The following is a 20,666-nucleotide window of genomic DNA, read 5'->3' on the forward strand; positions in this document are numbered from 1 at the left end:
CAGGGAGACAGGTGCCTGAGAGCAGGGCTCTGGAGCTCAGTACCCCACTCCGGGTACCAAGCCATAGTAGTCAGAGTTCTCTAGGGAAACAGAATCAACAAGAGACATCTGTCAATAATATGCGATTCTGTAAGAGTCTCTCACGCAGCCGTGGGGATGCACAAGTCCAGGTTGCGCAGGCAGGCTGCGACCAGGGGCTGCAGTGAAAGTCCAGTGAAGGTTCATCACGAGTTCTGGGAGATGTTGGCTGTCCGAAGACGAGCTGGGAAATTCTCTCCAAATGCGGGAATCACTTCCCCTTTTAAGGCATTCAACTGATTGGGTTAAGCGTCACTCATTGATGATGGCAATCTCCCTGACTGATGTAATCATTTATCTGTGATTTACCACTGCAGTAAGTCATTGGAGACTAAGTCCATAAATGCCCTTGTATTACACTTACCCCAGTGTTTGCTTGACCAATTCCTTGCTTAGACACATTTACCTGGGCGAGTTGACTCGACAGCCTACCCATCACAGTCCAGCCATTTTCAACTTGGCAACCATACACGTTACCTTAAACCATACTTAGTCTCTAAGTAAAACTATACCAGACATGCATATGTATATATATCTGTATCTGCCTGACGATGTTCAACTCTACAGCGTATACCAGAAAAACATTAATTTCATACAGAAGAGGGTGCAAGGTCTTGGGTAATATTCAGTGTGAATCTTGATAACCTCAAATATTAGTACATGAAACGGTACAACTTGTTATATGATAAGGGGAGAGTTTGAGGAAGAAGACGAAGAAATTCGTTATGTGCACATAAACAGTCACCAGCAAAATGAAACAAGGAAGAAAGATTCATGACCATCATAGCACACTGGGGGCCTCAGGACTCTTTGCTGGGGGTGGGGTCTGCTCTGTGCCCTGTGGGGTCTTTAAGCGCCCCTGGCCTCTACCCACTCGGTGCCAGCAGCCCTCCCCACCCCACCCCCACCAGGATGTGTGAACCAAAAACCTCGCTCCAGCAGTGCCAGGTGTCCCCTGGGACTAAAATCTGCCCAGGTCGATTTACTGCCTTAGAGCAAGTGGGATTGGGAGGCTGGAGACGCAGCTCTCAGATCTGAGAGAAATCGCCAGGTCTCAGTGCTGGGAGGGGCAGCCTGGATGAAGCTCTCGGTCAGTCTCTTACTGCCAGACAAGGAACTGCACCGCCTGGAGATGCGGTTATCCAATGAGGGTGATGACGGGACCTTCCAAAGGGGCAGATATGACCAGAGGGATGGACAGCAGTGGCCTGTGCCTGCCACAGAGCAGCACCTGCCAAACCTAAGGAAGGGCGGCCTGGGAAGACCAGTCGCCCGTCTCCTCCCAGGGCTTTGCCTGCCCCTCCCACCAAGCCCCTTCCTGCAAGACAATCTGGGGGGATGGGACAGCAACAGCTGGTGCTGGGTGCCTCCTGGGGTTTCCTGGCTGAGATAGATGAACCCGAGCCCCAGGATGGGGGGAGCTGAAGCAGGTGCTTCTGCACGAATAGTGTGTCTGATCCTTTGGAGGGTGCAGGCCTGGCATCTTCTTTCCACTCAACAGAGACTGCGCCCTGGGGTGGGAGAGGCAGAGCTGGGGGGTTGGAAATGCACGGAGCTGTGGGCTGGGCTGGGGGCAGGCAGTGGGGTCAACTGCCAGCTCTGCCATGACTGGCTGGGTGCCCTGGGGTTACCCCTGCCCCTTTCTGGGTCTCACTCACCACCCGTGATAGAAGGGATTTGGGCTGGGTGGTCTCTGGAGAAGGAGGAAGAGTGGAAAGCAAACGGGACGGGTGGGTGAAGAGGGGAAAGTAGAAGGTCCCTGGACCACAAGGTCCTCCTTGGGGAGTGAGGGGGCATCACCTCATTCACACATGGCCCACTTGAGTCTAAGCCTCAGGGTGGCACTGATGATCCCATTCCTCAGGTGGGAATCTGAGGTCCAGAGGGGGCTGTAACTTACCCAAGACCACACAGCAAACTCTGGCAAGGCCTGGTTTAGAATCAAAGAACCAGGACCTCCTAGAGCATCCACTCTGCCCCCTTTTTTAGATTGTCACCGAGGGCTATTCCACGCCTGTGCATCACTTTCTGACTTTTTAAAACGCTTAGTAAACTTTAGTTGTTATTATCAAGATGTCATTATTCTCACTGCTAAGGACAGTGAGGCTGGAGAGGGAAAGAGACAGGCTCAGGCCCCGGGCGCAGGTGGGTGGCAGGGGAGGGGAGAACCCCGAAGCTGAAGGGCCATGGAGGTGATGGGTGCCTCGTCCTTGCTGTACAGTCGGGGAATCCAGGGCCCCAAGAGGAGCAGCGATGCTCTCCCCCACAGCCTCCCACCCCCTGGCCCAGGCGATGGAATGGATGAGGGGAGGGAAGTGGGCAGTGTGGCCCGGGGTCCTCACTGACATGGCAGCGGCTCCTGGGGCAGCGTCCTCGGTGCTGCAGGACGGTGCTGGGGTGCTGCCCTACGGGCCATTGTCTATTTCCTCGCCCAGGGCTCGGCTCACGGGCAGCCAGGCTGGAACACACCTGGGATAAGAGGCCCAGCTGGGAGCCTCATCTGCAGATCCAGGGAACAGCCCTGGCCCAGGTGCCTGGATGCAGCCTCTGCCCCATGATCCCACAGGACAGTTGGCACTTTCTCTGGGAAAAGGAAGAGCCCTGAGGAGGGGCAGACTCTGAAGAGGTTGGGAGCATGAGCTGGCCCTGCATCCTGCCCCAGTTCCCATCTGGTAATCCTGGGACATTGTGCCTCAGTTTCCTCTGTATCATGAGGATGCCCTAAGCATGAAAGTGCATGGAAAGGAAAAACCACAGACGCTGCCACAGAAAGGCTCCGTAAAGGCAGGTTATTTTATTTGCTCTGAAACTTGGGGAAGGAAAAGTGGGACCAGAGGGGCAGGAACTGGGAGTTGGGGAGTGGGGACTGCCCCTCCTGGCATGACTCAGGAGGACGTGGGTGGGGTTCTGGCTCGGCCTTTTCCTCTGGCTGGTGCTGCCACTCAGTCAAACTTCATGGAGGTGATGGTGAACCCCCCCTCCACGCTCAGGTAGGGCGCCTGGGAGAGGCCCAGCCTGTTAGGAAAGCTGATCTGGTGCAAGTCTGGCAGCGTCACCTTGAATCCGTCACTATCAAAGGTCATTATGACCTGCAGAGAGAAGGAGGGTGGCAGCGAGGCTGGGCTCTCCTTGGCATCCTCCCAGGTCCCTTCCCCTTTGACCTCACCGTGATCTCTGACCCTCGGACAAAGCGCAGATGATCTACCACAACCTCCTTCCCCCATCCGCCGTCAAACGAGTTGAGGACAATGACAGACTGGTCGTAGCGAGGGTTGAAGTGCAGGCCCAGCTTCTCGGGCCCTTCACCCAGATTAATCGCAAAGCTGCACGGGGAGGGAAATAGGTGAGGGTCAGGGGCCACCGTTGCATAGAACGGCCTGGAGGCAGGGAGTCGTGGCTGGAAGAGTCACTAAAGACAAGTGGTCTTAATCAAGGTCTCTGCCCTAAAACAAGGTGGTGATCCTCTGAGACATTCATAATGAAAGGCTGACAGGGGTCAGTCCCCAGAAATGCTGAAATCCCTCAGCTCACAGGCGCCCCCTGGAGGCGGAGCTCTGCCTCTGCTGGGCTCTAGGGCAGGGCGGCGAACACCATCGGTCAGCGCCCCCTGGAGGTCGGCCCTGGTTTAACATGCATGAAGAGATGGACATCAGGGCTGGTCAGTCTTTCCAGGTTGGGGTTTGCGAAGGAGGCCCCCGATCCACTGGGCGCCGGGCAGAGCTACAGGAACTTATCCTGCCCCTACAGTGGCTGCTGGGGCCAAGGAACGGAGACGTGGCACAGAGTGAATCGTGAGGGCCCCAAACCCAGGCACAGAAGTGAAGGCACGTCCTACTGTGAGAGGAGCCAGCAGGGGTGTGGGGTGACAGGCTGCCAGGATGTGGAAAAGCCCGCTTGGCCCGAGGTCTGGGCACCGAGGCTGCCTCCTGCCCCCACCTGCTCCCCTTCCCCCAACTCACCGATCAACATCTTTGGCAATTTTGCCCTTGATCATCAGGGTGGTCCCCAACTTCATGGCCATATTCGCAGCCTCACATGTCTCCTGGGCAGTTAGGGCAGAGAGAGACGTTGTACTTGAGGCCCCCAGAAGACCAATCCCACGTGGGCCTGGGCCCTTCAGCACACGAAGCAGCTCCTGTCTCACCGTCCCCCTGCCCAGGTGGGATCCCAAGCCCGGGAAATGCCCCCCACACCTGCTGGGGAGGGAACGTCCAGAGCTCCAACCAAGGCTTCCCGCACCCCTGTCCTGCCCTAACTGCTTTGCTCCCAGCCACCCCACAGGCTGCATCTGGGGGCTCACTGTCCATTTGCTCTCCTATTTCTGCAGGACGGGGTGGGGACTGGCTTTCTATGGAGCGGGAGCTTCCCAGGGCTGTGCTGGGGCCAAGGGAGGGTCTCCACACAGGGCTGCAGAGCCCCTTCCCCACTTGGAGAAAAGGCCCATTTTTGACATCTGCAGTTGGAGCCTGAACACTGATGATATACACCAGGCACCAAAGATTTAGAGTAATTAGAGGCAGAACTTTTCCTTCTTTTAGGAAGTCCCAGGGAGGAACCAGGACCTGGTACATGGAAGCAGGTGCTCAAATATTGAGCTTCGTCTGCTCCCCAATGACAGTTAGTTTTTTCATTTGTTCTTTTCGATTGTTTGGTTTAAGAGGTACCAGGGATGAACCCAGGACCCCCTAAATGGAAGCACGTGCTCAACCCCTGAGCTACATCCTTCCCTGCAGACCATTTTTAAAGTCTGGGATTTCTGTTCAGTGACCAGCCCTGTTCTCTGAGGAGCATAACCTGAGAGCCCTGAAGCAGCTCCCTGGACAGGGGCTCCTCCCAGTGCTTCAAGGACAGTGGCCGCAGGAGGATGATCCCCACCCGCCGAAAGCCGCCACCTTCCCAGGAAGGAGGACTGGGAGCTGCTCCTTCACACAGGGGTAGGACGGCAGGATGTTGCCCGACTCCCCCAGAGGCAACAAGTGTGAGAAGGTCAGAAAGAGGAGATGGTGGCAGGTGAGACAGGTGCCTGAGAGCAGGGCTCTGGAGCTCAGGACTTCACATTTGGGGTCAGGACTCATCGCTGGGAGTGGGAGACTGCTCTTTGCCCTGTGGGATCTTCACGGCACCGCTGGCCTCTACCCACTCGGTGCCAGCAGCCACCCCCTCACCAGGCTGTGCCAACCAAATCCTCGCTCCAGCAGTGCCAGGTGTCCCCTGGACTAAAATCTTCGAAGGGTGATTTACTGCCTTAGAGCAAGTGGGATTGGGAGGCTGGAGGCGCAGCTCTCAGATCCTAGAGAAATCGCCAGGTCTCAGTGCTGGGAGGGGCAGCCTGGATTAAACTCTCCGTCAGTCTCTTACTGCCAGACAAGGAACTGCACCGCCTGGAGATGCGGTTACCCAGTAAGGGTGATGACGGACCTTCCAAAGGGGCAGACATGACCGGAGGGACAAAAAGCAGTGGCCTGTGCCTGCCACAGGGCATTGCCTGCCCCGCCTAAGGCCCAGTGGCCTGGAAAGACCAATCTTCCATCTAATCCCAGTGCTTTGGCTGCCCCAAGCCCCTTCCCAAGAAAATCTGGGTGGGGGTGGGAGAGTGAGAACTGGGGTGCCTCCTGGGGTTGCCTGTCTGAGAATGATGATCCGAGCCCCCAGGATGGGTGGGGCTGCTGCAGGTGCGTCTGCACAAATAGGGTGTCAGAGCCTTTGGAGGGTGCAGGCCGGGCATCGTCTTTCTACTCAACAGAGACTACGTCCTGGGGTGGGGCAGGCAGAGCTGGGGGCGGGGGGTGGAAGTGCACGGAGCTGTGGGCTGGGCTGGGTGCAGGCAGTGGGGTCGACTCCCAGCTCTGCCATGACTGGCTGGGTGACCTGGGGTTACCCCTGCCCCTTTCTGGGTCTCACTCACCATCTGTGATAGAAGGGATTTGGGCTGGGTGGTCTCTGGAGAAGGAGGAAGAGTGGAACGCAAAGGGGACAGGTGGGTGAAGAGGGGAAAGGAGAAGGTCCCTGGATCCCAAGGTCCTCCTTGGGGGGTGAGGGGGCATCACCTCATTCACACATGGCCCACTTGAGTCTAAGCCTCAGGGTGGCACTGATGATCCCATGCCACAGATGGGAATCTGAGGTCCAGAGGGGGCCTGTGACTTGCCCAAGGCCACACAGCAAGCGCTGGTAGGGCCTGGTTTGAAATCAAAAAACCAGGAGCCTCCAAGACCATCCACTCAGCCCCTGCAGTGCAGATTCTCACTTGGGCTATTCCACCCCTAGCATCAGTGTCTGCCTTTTTAAAAGCTCAGTAGACTTCAGTTTTTAGGATCCTGACGTCATGATTCTTACTGGTGAGGAAAGTGAGGCTGGAGAGGGAAAGAGACGGGCTCAGCCTCCGGGCGCAGGCGACAGACCCCCGAAGCTGAAGGGCCATGGAGGTGACAGGTCCCGCGTCCTTGCTGTACAGTCGGGGAATCCAGGGCCCCAAGAGGAGCAGCGATGCTCTCCCCCAAAGCCTCCCACCCCCTGACCCGGGCGAGGGCGTGGATGAGGGGAGGGAGGTGGGCAGGGGGGCCGGGGACCTCACCGACATGGCAGCGGCTCCTGGGGCAGCGTCCTCGGTCCTGCAGGCCAGTGCTCGGGTGTCACTTCAAGTCCAGCTTGTATCTTAGACCGTTATCTATTACCTCACCCAAGGCGGAGCTGCACCTGTCCTAAGAGGCCCAGTGGGGAGCCTTATCTGCAGTTCCTTTTTTTTTTTTTTGGTGGTTCCATCATCTGAACTTACTTTATTGATACTCATGGTGAATAAAATTTTATTGTGGATTTCCAATGCTTTGCAACACACTTTCTGTGGTGGCTGCACAATGTTTATTATTTATTTGTTTACTATTCTAAATACTGCAGTCTCCAAACTGCAGATGCGCTCACCGGCACGTCCACTGTGGCGCTGGGTGGCCTCTCCTTTGGAATTCACCAAGTGGTCCGCTCAGCCCGCGCTTTGCTCATTCCCTGCTATCCTACCTGCCCCTCGAAAACACACTCAAATGAAACATGGACGTGACCAGCGAGCGCGCACACAGCAGCGAGGAGTGCCCAGAACGGCGCTGACCTGCACCCTCGGGTCAGGGAATCAGCAGCCCGAGACCCTGGAGATGCGGGTACCCAATGAGGGTGATGACGGGACCTTCCAAAGGGGCAGACATGACCGGAGGGACGGGAAGCAGTGGCCTGTGCCTGCCACAGAGCAGGGCCTGCCCCACCTAAGGCCGGGTGGCCTAGGAAGGCCAGTCTCCGCTCTCCCCCCAGGGCTTTGCCTGCCCCTCCCACCAAGCCCCTCCCTCCGCAATAATTTCTACCTGAGGGTGGGAGAGGGAAACTAGAACTGGCTGTCTCCAGGGGTTGCCTGGCTGTGATAGATGCACCTGAGAGCCCAGAATGGGAGTGGGGATGTGCAGGTGCCTCTGTGCAAATGGGTGTCAGCTCCTTTGGAGGGTGCATGCCTGGCATCCTCTTTACACTCAACAAATAGAGACTGCGGCCTGGGGTGGGGGAGTCGGGCCTGGATGGCGTGGGTGGAAGCTCACGGACCTGTGGGCTGGGCTGGGGGACTTGGGGTTTCCCCTGCCCCTTTCTGGGTCTCACTCACCATCTGTGATAGAAGGGATTTGGGTGGGTGGTCTCTGGAGAAGGAGGAAGAGTGGGAAGCAAAGGGGACGGGTGGGTGAGGACGGGAAAGGAGAAAGTCCCTGGACCCCAAGGTCCTCCATGGGGGGTGAGGGGGCATCATCCCATTCACACATGACCCTCTCAAGTCTAAGTATCTCAGAGGCACTGATGATCCCATTCCACTGATGGGAATCTGAGGTCCAGCGGGGGCTGTAACTTACCCAAGGCCACACAGCAAGTTCTGGCACAGCCTGGGTTAGAATCAAAGAACCAGGAGCCTCCAAGAGAATTCACTCCGCCCCCTGCAGTGTAAATTGTCACCTTGGGCTATTCCACCCCTAGCATCAATGTCTGCCTTTTCAAAGCTCAGTAGACTGTAGTTATTGGTATCATAATGTCATTATTCTTTGTGATGAGAAAAGAGAGACTGGAGAGGGAAAGAGACAGGCTCAGGCTCGGGGAGCAGGTGGGCGGCAGGGGAGGGGAGAACCCCGAAGCTGAAGGGCCATGGAGGTGACGGGTGCCTCAGCCTTGCTGTACAGTCGGGGAATCTAGGGCCCCAAGAGAAGCAGCGATGCTCTCCCCCAAAGCCTCCCACGCCGTGACCCGGGCCAGGGCATGGATGAGGGGAGGGGGGTGGGCATTGGGGGGCCAAGGACCTCACCGACATGGCAGCGGCTCCTGGTGGCCAGTGCTCGTGGTGCTGCCCTGGGGGCCATTGTCTATTACCTCGCCCAGGGCTGGGCTAATGGGCAGCCAGGCTGGAACACACCTGGGATAAGAGGCCCAGCTGGGAGCCTCATCTGCAGTTCCAGGGAACAGCCCTGGCCCAGGTGCCTGGAAGCAGCCTCTGCCCCATACACCCGCAGGACAGGTGACACTCTCTGGTGAAAAGCGAGAGCCAAGATGAGGGGAGGGCTCTCTGAGGAGGCTGGGAGAATAAACTGTGACATGCGTCCTGTCCTAAGCCCCCACCTGGCAATCCTATGACTTTGTGCCTCAGTTTCCTCTGTATCGTGAGGACGCCCTGAGCATGAAAGTGCATGAAAAGCAAAAACCACAGATCCTGCCACAGAAAGGCTCCGTAAAGGCGGGTTCATTTATTTGCTCTGAAACCTGGAGAAGGAAAATGGAACCAGAGGGGCAGGAACTGGGAGTGGGGGAGTGGGGGCTGCCGGTCCTGGCGTGACTCAGGAGGACATGGGTGGGGTTCTGGCTGGTCCCTTTCTTCTGGCAGGTGCTGCCCACTCAGTCAAACTTCAGGGAGGAGATGCTGACCCCCCCGCCACTCTCAGGTAGGGCAGCTGGCAGAGCCCCAGCCTGTTGGGGAAGATGAACTGATACACATCTGGCAGCGTCACCTTGAATCCCTCACTCTCAAAGGCCACAGTGAGCTGCAGAGGCAAGGAGGGTGTCAGGGAGGCTGGGGTCCCCTTCACATGCCCCCGGCCCCCTGCCCCTTTGACCTCACCGTGAATTCTGACCCTGGGCGAAGGGGCATGTGTTTCTCCACATTCTCAGGCCCCCACGTGCCATCCCATGGGGTGCAGACAATGGAGGACTCGTCCAAGTGAGGGCTCAAGGTCAGGCCCAGCTTGTCCCGCCCCCGGCCCAGATTAATCGCAAACCTGCAGGAGGAGGGTAATAGGTGAGGGGCAGGGGCCACAGCTGTGTAGAACAGCCTGGGGCAGGGTGTCTTGGCTGGAAGAGCCACTAAAGATAAGTTGTCTAACACAGGTCCCTGCGCTAAAACAAGGGGGGTGAGCCCCCAAGACATTCACAGTGAAAAGCTGATACAGATCAGTCCCCAGAAATGCTGAAATCCCTCAGCTCACAGGCGCCCCCTGGAGGCGGAGCTCTGCCTCTGCTGGGCTCTAGGGCAGGGGGGCGGACACCATCGGTCAGCGCCCCCTGGAGGTCAGCCCTGGTTTAACGTTCATGAACAGGTGGACATCGGGTCTGGTCATTCTTTCCAGGTTGTGGCTTGCAGGGGAGGCCCCGATCCACTGGGCACTGGGCAGAGCTCCAGGAGCTTCTCCTGCCCCTACAGTGGCTCCTGGGGCTAAGGAACAGAGACGTGGCACAGCGTGAATTCTGAGGGCCCCAAACCCAGGTGCAGATGTGAAGGCACGTCCTACCGCAAGAAGAGCCAGCAGGGGTGTGGGGTGACAGGCTGCCAGGATGTGGAAAAGACCGCTTGGCCCAAGGTCGGAGCACCGAGGCTGCCTCCTGCCCCCACCTGCTCCCTTCCCCCCAACTCACCGATCAGCATCTTTGGCAATTTTGCCCTTGATCTTCAGGGATGTCCCGAAAATGCGGAGCATATTTGTAACTTCAAATGTCTCCTGGGCAATTAGGGCAGAGAGAGACGTTTCACTTGAGCCCCCTCAGAAGACCAATCCCACGTGGGCCTGGGCCCTTCAGCACATGAAGCAGCTCCTGTCTCATGTCCTCCTGCCCAGTGGGGTCCCAAGCACGGGAAGTGCTCCCCACACCTGCTGGGGAGGGAACGTCCAGAGCGCTCCAAGCAAGGCCTCCCCGCACCCCTGTCCTGCCCTAAGTGCTTCACTCCCAGCCACCCCACAGGCTGTATCTGGGGGCTCAGTGCGGAAGACTCAGTTTACCCATCCAGAAATGGGTAGACTGCAGCCTGCCGGCCTCACAGGTGCCCTGAACAGATCCCCAGAAGCAAGTTTGATTAGTTTGGAACCAAACTGTACCAGCAGAAAACAGACTGGACAAAAAAACCTACAAATGCCAGAAGTCACGTGTCTGAACATGTCCCCGATATTACTTGCCAAACCTCACTTCCCTCGTCCTCCCACTGGCTCACTTCATCTAGTCATCCAAAAACAGTGGCCGAGCCCCTGCTGTGGGACGTTTGGAGACACTGAGGCTGGGAGCAGCTTCCCTCAAGCCGGTGGGGACGACTCGAGATACTGTTGGCAAAGCCCCGAGAAGAGGGCCAGCAGGACTGACGGCCACTGCGGGCGGCCTCACCATGATCCCTTGTCACTGTGCATTTGCTCCCCTGTTTCCTCAGGACTGCGCGGGGACTGGCTTTCTATGGAGCGGGAGCTTCCCAGGGCTGCGCTGGGGCCAAGGGAGGGTCTCCACGCAGGGGCTGCAGAGCCCCTTCCCCACTTGGAGAAAAGGCCCATTTTTCACATCTGCAACTGGAGGCTGAGCCGTGATGATGTGGACCAGGCACCAAAGATGTAGAGTAATTAGAGGCAGAACTTTTTCTTGTTTTAGGAGGTCCCTGTGATAGAACCCAGGACGTGGTACATGGAAACAGGCTCTCAAATATTGAGCTACATCTACTCCCCAATGAGAGTTGTTGTTGTTTTTTTTTTAATTTTTTTATTTAATTCATTTTTTTAAAAAACATTACATTCAAAAACATGAGGTCCCATTCAACCCCACCACCCCCACACCCCACTCCCCCCACAGCAACACTCTCTCCCATCATCATGACACATCCATTGCACCTGGTAAGTACATCTCTGGGCATCGCTGCACCCCATAGTCAATGGTCCACATCATAGCCCACACTCTCCCATGTTCCATCCAGTGGGCCCTGGGGGGATCTACAATGTCCTGTAGTTGTCCATGAAGCACCACCCAGGACAACTCCAAGTCCCGAAAACACCTCCCCATCTCATCTCTTCCTCCCATTCCCTGCACCCAGCAGCCATCATGGCCACCCTTCCCACACCAATGCCACATTTTCTCTGTGGACATTGGATTGGTTGTGTCCATTGCACATCTATGTCAAGTGGGGGCTTAGATTCCACATGGATACTGGATACAATCCTCCTGCTTTCAGTTGTAGGCACTCTAGGCTCCATGGTGTGGTGGTTGACCTTCTTCAACTTCATGTTAGCTGAGTGGGGTAAGTCCAATAAATCAGAGTATAGGAGCTGAAGTCTGTTGAGGCTCAGGGCCTGGCTATCATATTGCCAGTCCAGAGATTCAAATCCCCTAAATATATCTTAAACCCTAACACCAACTACAATTCCAGTAAAGTGTCATGAAAGTCTTGTGAAAAGAGATCCCATCTGAGTCCAGTTCCAGCACGCAGAAATACCAGCTCCAAAGAAGGGCCATCTGACATGGCAGTGAACCCCATCTGCCATGACCATAGAACCCTCGGGTCTCTTTATCCCTCAAAAGAACCAATACCTGGGGTTGTATCTACTTTATCTGTCTCTGAGACTCTGCTCAGGTGTGCATAAGGGCAATCCTTCTGACAACCTCCAGACTCTTTTTTAGAGACTCGTAGCCATATAAACTCATTTCTCCTTTCCATTTCCCCCTTACATTAGGTCAAACAGGATTTTAAAGTCATGTTATTATATGTAGACAGGGATATTCTGCTGATCTGCATTGAACCTTTAATTCAAGGTCATTTTCTAGTTGCATCTTCAGCTGGTATTTGGTAGTGATCCCTCGGTGCCAGGGAGGCTCATCCCCGGGTGTCATGTCCCACGCTGGGGGGAATGCACTGCATCTACATGCTGAGTTTGGCTTCGAGACTAGCCACATTTGAGTAACATGAAGGCTGTCAGGAGGAAACTCCCAGGCACAATGCTGCTCTAGGCCTTGTTCTTATTGCAGGCATATAGGCTCACAAGCATAGTCATTAGTATCAGGAGCCCACTGTGGGACCCTCATTGCTTCCTGGTTCTTACCGTTGCACCTGGGCGACTGCCGCTGCTCCCCTAGGGACCACGACAGAGCACCCCCGGCCAGGAACCCAGTACCCCCCCAGCTGTTGTTTTTAATTGTTTCCACTATGAGTATATCTAAACATTACCATGCACCCTGGACATATGCCCTGTATAACTCCCTGTCAACCATATATAGCCTGTCAATAACATCCCATACCAGTATTCCTCCGCCGTCATTGTTGAACCACTCTGTGATCCAAAACTTCCTGTAAAGTGAATCCCAATATAATGTCAGGTTCCCTTACTAGTAAAATGGAATATAGCGATGAGTTTAAAGGTTAGATCTAGAGTACATTTTGATTTGGAAAAATTTCTACATCCTGTCGTTTTCTTTTCTTTTTTCCTGATTATTGAGCTTCTCTTCACAAGAGTCTTAGATCACAGTAATTCATATATACAATATACAGTACTCCCACACATTCACCATAAAACCTTTTCCCTTCCACAGCGATAATCTTTTAACTTATTCATATCATATTTACTGAAACTGATGTACAGACGCTGAAACAATAGCTTTCAAACAAGGTGACATCTGTGCTTACAATGTGGTCCATACTTTAGGATATACAGTTTTCTAAATTTTTAAGTTATCCTATGTTTTACATTATGGTTTACATTATTAGTCTGTCGTCCCCTGTATGTTTTTGGTGTAATATTACCTGTTTTATATTCATCCTCTTGTACTCTCGCGAAACTCCTCTCTTGCCCCCACATTTACCTTGGTTCCATCCATTCAATATCCATTTTCCCCTCCCCTTGGGGCCCACAGCGACAGCCAATCTCCATTTCCCGAGGAGCCACGTCCAGAGATACTTGCAACAGTTTTCAGGGCCTGACTTGCTCAACTGCCCTAATGCCCTGGGAGCCATCCTTTCTCTCGAGAGATACAGTTCCCTCTATTTGATGGCATTAGTCCTCCCCTGGAGGTGGGACCACCCCAACTCTCACTTCTTGGGTCTCTACCCAATGGTACAACCCACCCTGGCAAAATGAGCATTCAGACATTCCCCAGGAGTCCGTCGAGCATCAGGCCATCCCCTCCGAGCATCCTACACAGGTAACCCTCCTAATTATATTTTGATACAATTTTCTCAGCATTTTACTCTCAACCAACACCTGACACTCTCCTATGTTCGTATATTGCCCCTCCCTCCCCCCAATTTTGTGGGCAATATTACCCATCCGCCCATCCCCAGCCCCCCTCAAACCCGCAAAGCCCCACCCAAAGGCAACCCCTTGCCCCCATTTTATCTCTTCTTTGTGCTCATACTTACCGCCAGCTCATCATAGATTCCACCCCTGCAGACGTTGGCTCACATCCTTCCTCCACCCCCCGATTTCCTGTAAGCCTATTTTCCAGTCTCTAGTTCTCTGAGGCAGCTTGTTTATTTCATATCATTGAGGTCATGTAGTATTTGTCCTTCAATGCCTGGGTTGCTTCACTCAACATAAGGTTCTCAAGATTCATCCATGTTATCACGTGTGTTTGTAGTATTTGTTCTTACAGCCGAGTAGTATTCCACTGTGTGTATATACCACATTTTGTTGATCCACTCGTCTGTTGATGGGCATTTGGGTTGATTCCAACTTTTGGCGATAGTGAACAATGCTGCTATGAACACTGGTGTACATATATCGGTTTGTGTCCTTGTTTTCAGTTCTGCTGGATATATACCCAGTATTGCTGGGTCATATGGCAAATCTATGGTTAGTTTTTTGAGAAACCGCCAAACTGTCCTCCAGAATGGTTGGATCCTTCTGCATTCCCACCAGCAGTGGATGAGTGTTCCCCTTTCTTCACATCCTCTCCAGCATTTGTATTGTTCTGTTTTTTTCACAGCTGCCAATCTTATGGGAGTAAGATGGTATCTCATTGTAGTTTTGATTTGCATTTCCCTGATAGCTAGAGATTTGGAGCATTTTTTTCATGTGCTATTTAGCCATTTGTATTTCTTCTTTGGAGAAGTGTCTGTTTAAATCTTTTTCCCATTTTTTAAATGGGTTATATTTTTATTTTCAAGATATAGAAGTTCTTTATATATGCAAGTTATAAGTCTCTTATCAGATATATGGTTGCCAAATATTTACTCCCATTGTGTGGGTTCCCTTTTTACTTTCTTGACAAACTCCTTTGAGGTGCAGAAGGCTTTATTTTGAGGAAGTCCCATTTGTCTATTTGTTCTTTTGCTGCTCGTGCTTTTGGTGTGATATTCATGAAGCCATTTCCTATTACAAGGTCCTGTAGATGTTTCCCTACACTGCTTTCCAAGGTCTTTATGGTATTGGCCCTTATATTTAGGTCTTTGATCCATCTTGAGTTGATCTTCGTATAAGGTGTGAGATGGTAATCCTCTTTCATTCTTCTACATATGGCTATCCAGTTCTCCAGGCACCATTTGTTGAATAGGCCATTCTCTCCCAGTTGAGAGGGTTTGGTGGCTTTATTGAATATTATATGGCCATATATATGAGGTTCTATATCAGAACTTTCAATTCGATTCCATTGGTCTGTGTGTCTCTCCTTAAGCCAATACCATGCTGTTTTCGCTACTGTAGCTTTGTAGTATGTTTTGAAGTCAGGAAGTGTGATTCCTCCAATTTCGTTTTTCTTTTTCAGTATGTCTTTGGCTATTCGGGGCCTCTTTCCTTTCCAAATAAATTTCATACTTAGTTTTTCTAATTCCTTAAAGAAGGCTGTGTTGATTTTTATTGGGATTGCATTGAATGTGTAGATCAGTTTTGGTAGGATAGACATCTTAATAATATTCAGTCTTCCTATCCATAAACAAGGAATATTCTTCCATTTATTTAGGTATTCTTTGATTTCCTTGAACAGTCTTGTATAGTTCTTGGTGTATAAGTTTTTTACCTCTTTAGGTAAATTTATTCCTAAGTATTTGATTTTTTTATTTACTATTGTGAATGGTATTTGTTTCTTGATTTCCTCCTGAGCTTGCTCATTATTGGTGTACAGAAATGCTACTGATTTTTGGGCATTGATCTTATAACCTGCGACTTTACTAAACTCATTTATGAGTTCTAGAAGCTTTGTTGTAGATCTCTCAGCGTTTTCTATGTATAGGATCATGTCATCTGCAAATAATGAAATTTTGTCTTCTTCCTTTCCAATTTGAATGCCTTTTATATCTGGTTCTTGCCTCAGTGCTCGAGCAAGTACTTCTAAGACAATGTTAAATAGGAGCAGAGACAATGGGCATCCTTGTCTTGTTCCTGAATTTAGAGGGAAGGATTTTAGGATTTCTCCATTAGAAACAATGTTGGCTATAGGTTTTTCATATATACTCTTTATCATATTCAAAAAATTTCCTTGTATTCTGATCTTTTGGAGTGTTTTTATCAAGAAAGGGTGCTGTATTTTGTCAAATGCTTTTTCTGCATCTATAGATATAATCATGTGATTTTTTTCCTTCACTCTGTTTATATGGTGTATTACATTGATTGATTTTCTTATGTTGAACCATCCTTGCATACCTGGAATGAATCCCACTTGGTCGTGGTGTATAATTCATTTAATGTGTTGTTGAATACGATTAGCAAGTATTTTGTTAAGTATTTTTGCGTCTAGGTTCATTAGAGAAATTGGTCTGTAATTTTCCTTTCTTGTGGTGTCTTTGTTTGGCTTTGGTACTAGGGTAATGTTGGCATCATAGAAGGAGTTAGGCAAGGTTCCTTCTGTTTCAATTTTTTGGAATAGTTTCAGCAGGATTGGTGTTAGTTCTTTCCGGAATGTTTTGTAGAATTCACCTGTGAAGCCATCTGGCCCTGGGCTCTTCTTAGTTGGGAGGTTTTTAATAACTGATTCTATCTCTTTACTTGTGATTGGTTTGTTGAGATCATCAATTTCTTCTTTCGTCAATATGGGCTGCTTATGTGTTTCTAGGAATTTGTCCATTTCCTCTGAATTGTCATTTCTGTTGGAATATAGTTTTTCAAAGTATCCTCTTATGATAGTCTTTATTTCTGTGGGGTCAGTGGTGATATCTCCTTTCTCATTTCTTATTTTGTGTATTTGCATCTTCTCTCTTTTTTTCTTTGTTAGTCTCGCTAAAGGTTTGTCAATTTTGTTGATCTTCTCAAAAAACCAGCTCTTGGTCTTGTTTATCTTTTCAAGTGCTTTCTTATTTTCTATTTCATTTAGTTCTGCTCTTATCTTTGTTATTTCCTTCCTTTCGCTTCCTGTTGAATTACTTTGTTGTTTTTTTCCTAATTCCTCCAAATGTGCAGTTAGTTCTTCAATTTTTGTTCTTTCTTCTTTTTTGATATATGAATTTATGGCTATAAATTTCCCTCTCAGTACTGCTTTTGCTGCATCCCATAAATTTTGGTATGTTGTGTTATCATTGTCATTTGTTTCAAGGTAGTCATTGATTTCTTTTGAGATTTCCTCTTTGACCCACTGTTTTTCTAAGAGTGTGCTCTTTAATTTCCAAATCATGGTGTGAAATCTGGGCCTCTCACCCTTGCAAATTTCCAGCTTCACTCCACTGTGATCAGAGATATTGTTTTGTATGATTTCGATCTTTCTGAATTCATTGAGCCTTTCTTTGTGGCCTAGCATATGGTCTATCTTGGAGAATGATCCATGTGTGCTTGAGAAAAATGTATATCCTGCTGTGTTTGGGTGTAATGATCTATATATGTCTATCAGATCCAGCTCTTCTAATATACTGTTCAAATGTTTTGTTTCTTTAGTGATTCTCTTTTGAGATGTTCTGTCCAGAGTTGATAGTGGTGTATTAAAATCCCCCACTATAATTGTGGATGCATCTATTTTTTCACTTAGTTTTTCCAGCACTTGCCTCCCATATTTAGAGGCACCCTTGTTAGGAGCATAAATATTTATGATTGTTCGATCTTCTTGACAGATTGTCACTTTCACTAAAATGTAGTATCCTTCTTTGTCTCTCACAATTGTTTCGCATTTAAAGTCTATTTTGTCTGATATTAATATAGCTACTCCTGCCTTTTTTTGGATATTGTTTGCTTGTATGATTGTTTTCCAGCCATTCACTTTCAACCTCCATGAGTCTCTGGGTCTAAGATGTGTCTCTGGTAGACAGCATATAGATGGGTGATATTTCCTTATCCAATGTCCCAGTCTGAATCTTTTGATAGGTGAGTTTAATCCGTTGACATTCAGTGTTATTACTTTCAAGGAATTATTTGTGTTAGCCATATTTTGATTGGATTTGTGTTTGTCATATTTTGTTTGTATTTTTTTCCTTCTATTTTTGTCTTTTTTGTTGCTCTTACTCTCCTCCAACTCTGCCTCTCCTGTTTTTTCCTTTCTTCCTGCAGAACTCCCTTTAGAATTTCTTGAAGGGGAGGTTTCTAGTTGGTATACTCTTTCAGTTTCTGTTTATCTGCGAATATTTTGAACTCTCCATCATTTTTGAATGCTAGTTTAGCTGGATAGAGTATTCTTGGTTGGAAATTTTTTTCCTTTAGTACCTTGACTATATCATACCACTGCCTTCTTGCCTCCATGGTTTCAGATGAGAAATCAGCACTTAATCTTATGGAGCTTCCCTTGTATGTGATGGTTTTCTTTTCTCTTACTGCTTTTAGAATTTTTTCTTTGTCTTGAGCATTGGATAATTTGACAAGTATATGTCTTGGGGTGGGCCTGTTGGGGTTTATGACCAGTGGAGTGCGCTGTGCTTCTTGGATATGTACATCTGTCTCTTTCAGTAGATTTGGGAAGTTTTCAGCCATTATTTCCTGCAACACTCCTTCTGACACCTTTCCCTTCTCTTCTCCTTCTGGAAAGCCTATAATACGTATGTTTAAGCGTTTTGCATTATCATTCAGGTCCCTAAGTCCTACCTGGATTTTTTCTATCTTTTTATCGACCACTTCTACTATCTGTTTGATTTCCGATGTACTGTCTTCCACATCACTAATTCTCTGCTCTGCCTCTTCTAGTCTGCTGATATTTGCTGCAAGTGTATTTTTGATTTCTTGAACTGTGGTGTTCATTTCCATCATATCTGTTATCTTTTTGCGTATGTCTGCAATTTCCCCTCCAAGTGTTGTCTTCATGTTTTTAACCTCTTCCTTTACTTCATCAAATTTGTCGGTGATAAATGTTCTGAGATCTTTCATTGCTTGTGCGAAGTTCTGCTCCCCTTCCTGATTTTTAGTTTGTTGATTGGATTCAGCCATGTTTTCCTGATTACTGGTTTGGTTTGTAGATTTTTGTTGCTGTCTGGTCATCATTTTTTCCCTTGACAGGTTTAATCAGTTCCTTAGCTTCTTTGTCTAGTCTTGGAGATTAATTAGCTGTTGTTTTTGCATAAGTGTTATATCTTCTCTTTGTCACTTTGTTCTTCTTATTCTAATTTCTTATTGCTGGTTAAGTTCACTTTAAAGGAAAGTATTAGTGCCGGGGAAAGGCAATTGTGTAAGCAAGGAAAAAGTGTGAAGTAGTATTGGTGATATATGTTAACAAAGCAACAATATGAGATGTGGGAGGATGGAGGTTAGATTCATGTAAATTGTGTAGAGTTATAGCAGTAGGTAGAGTACCTATAATGAAGTAGATGACTGAATATGGGAAGAATACGGTATGAACTAAAAAGCTATTGTTTTCATGAGAGAGGGAAAGAGAAAAGAAAGGTAATAGTTTCAAGAGTGGATAACAGACAGAAAACAAAACAATGGTATTAGAAATTAAGAGTCAGACATGGGCTTCCCTGTTAGTATCACCTGCAGGGAGTCGGCTGGGCGGCGTTGGAGACTCTTTGGGACCGGGCTGTTTCGGGATTTTTGCTGGTCCGGAGGTGTCTGGACATCAATTTGGAGGGAAGGAAGTTTTGGATCACAGAGTGGTTCAACAATGGCAGCGGAGGAATACTGATATAGGATGTTATTGACAGGATATATATGGTTGACAGGGAGTTATACAAGGCATATGCCCAGGGTATACAGTAATGTCTAGATATACTCATAGTAGAAACAATTAAAAACAACAGCTGGGGGGGTACTGGGCTCCTGGCTGGGGGGTCACTGTCATGGACCCTGGGGGAGCAGCGGCAGTCCCCCAGGTGCAACAGCAAGAACCAGGAAGGAAGGAGGGCCCAACAGTGGGCTCCTGATACTAATGGCTATGCTTTTGAGCCAATACACCTGCAATAAGAACAAGGCCTAGAATAGCACTGTGCCTGGGAGTTTCCTCCTGACAGCCTTCATGTTACTCAATTGTGGCCACTCTCACAGCCAAACTCAGCATGTAGATGCAGTGCATTCCCCCCAGCGTGGGACATGACACCCGGGGATGAGCCTCCCTGGCACCGAGGGATCACTACCACATACCAGCTGAAGATGCAACTAGAAAATGACCTTGAATTAAAGGTTCAATACGGATCAGCAGAATATCCCTGTCTACATATAATAACATGACTTCAAAATGCTGTTTGACCTAATGTAAGGGGGAAATGGAAAGGAGAAATGAGATTATAAGGCTATGAGTCTCTAAAAAAGAGTCTGGAGGCTGTCAGAAGGAATGCCCTTATGCACAACTGAGCAGAGTCTAAGAGACAGATAAAGTAGATACAACACCAGGTATTGGTTCTTTTGAGGGATAAAGAGACCCACGGGATCTATGGTCATGGCAGATGGAGTTCACTGCCATGGCAGATGGCCCTTCTTTGGAGCTGGTGTTTCTGCGTGATGGAATTGGACTCAGATGGGATCTCTTTTCACAAGATTTGCATGATACTTTATTGGAATTGTAGTTGGTGCTGGGGTTTAAGATATATTTAGGGGATTTGAATCTCTGGACTGATAATATGACACCCAGGCCCAGAGCCTCAACAGACTTCAGCTCCTACACTTTGATTTATTGGACTTACCCCACTCAGCTAACATGGAGTTGAAGAAGGTCAACCACCACACCATGGAGCCTAGAGTGTCTACAACTGAAAGCAGGAGGAGTGCATCCAGTATCCATGTGGAATCTAAGCCCCCACTTGACATAGATGTGCAATGGACACAACCAATCCAATGTCCACAGAGAAAATGTGGAATGGGTGTGGGAAGGGTAGCCATGGTGGCTGCTGGGTTTGGGGAATGGGAGGAAGAGATGAGATGGGGAGGCGTTTTCAGGACTTGGAGTTGTCCTGGGTGGTGCTTCATGGACAATTACGAGACATTGTAGATCCCCCCAGGGCCCACTGG

The 20,666-nt window shown here is 49.6% G+C and overlaps 2 protein-coding genes across 2 annotated transcripts; both read right to left on the reverse strand.

Annotated features, from left to right (window-relative positions):
• Positions 1 to 2,852: 2,852 nt before the first annotated feature.
• Positions 2,853 to 6,734, reverse strand: LOC101424189 (galectin-2-like). Its single transcript, XM_004480021.3, has 4 exons — positions 6,653 to 6,734; positions 4,038 to 4,120; positions 3,245 to 3,401; positions 2,853 to 3,167 (listed from the first exon to the last, which is right to left on the reverse strand). The coding sequence occupies exons 1-4, from the start codon at positions 6,656 to 6,658 to the stop codon at positions 3,021 to 3,023; spliced, it is 393 nt and encodes a 130-aa protein (XP_004480078.1). The 5' UTR covers positions 6,659 to 6,734; the 3' UTR covers positions 2,853 to 3,020.
• A 2,259-nt stretch (positions 6,735 to 8,993) lies between these two features.
• LOC131280715 (galectin-2-like) lies at positions 8,994 to 10,058 on the reverse strand. The gene is made up of 3 exons (XM_058309126.2): positions 9,997 to 10,058; positions 9,206 to 9,362; positions 8,994 to 9,128 (listed from the first exon to the last, which is right to left on the reverse strand). Exons 1-3 carry the CDS (start codon positions 10,056 to 10,058, stop codon positions 8,994 to 8,996), a joined length of 354 nt encoding a protein of 117 aa, XP_058165109.2.
• Positions 10,059 to 20,666: the final 10,608 nt, after the last annotated feature.

The sequence above is a fragment of the Dasypus novemcinctus genome, chromosome 12 (assembly GCF_030445035.2).
Source record: "Dasypus novemcinctus isolate mDasNov1 chromosome 12, mDasNov1.1.hap2, whole genome shotgun sequence".
NCBI classification, from domain to species: Eukaryota; Metazoa; Chordata; class Mammalia; order Cingulata; family Dasypodidae; genus Dasypus; species Dasypus novemcinctus.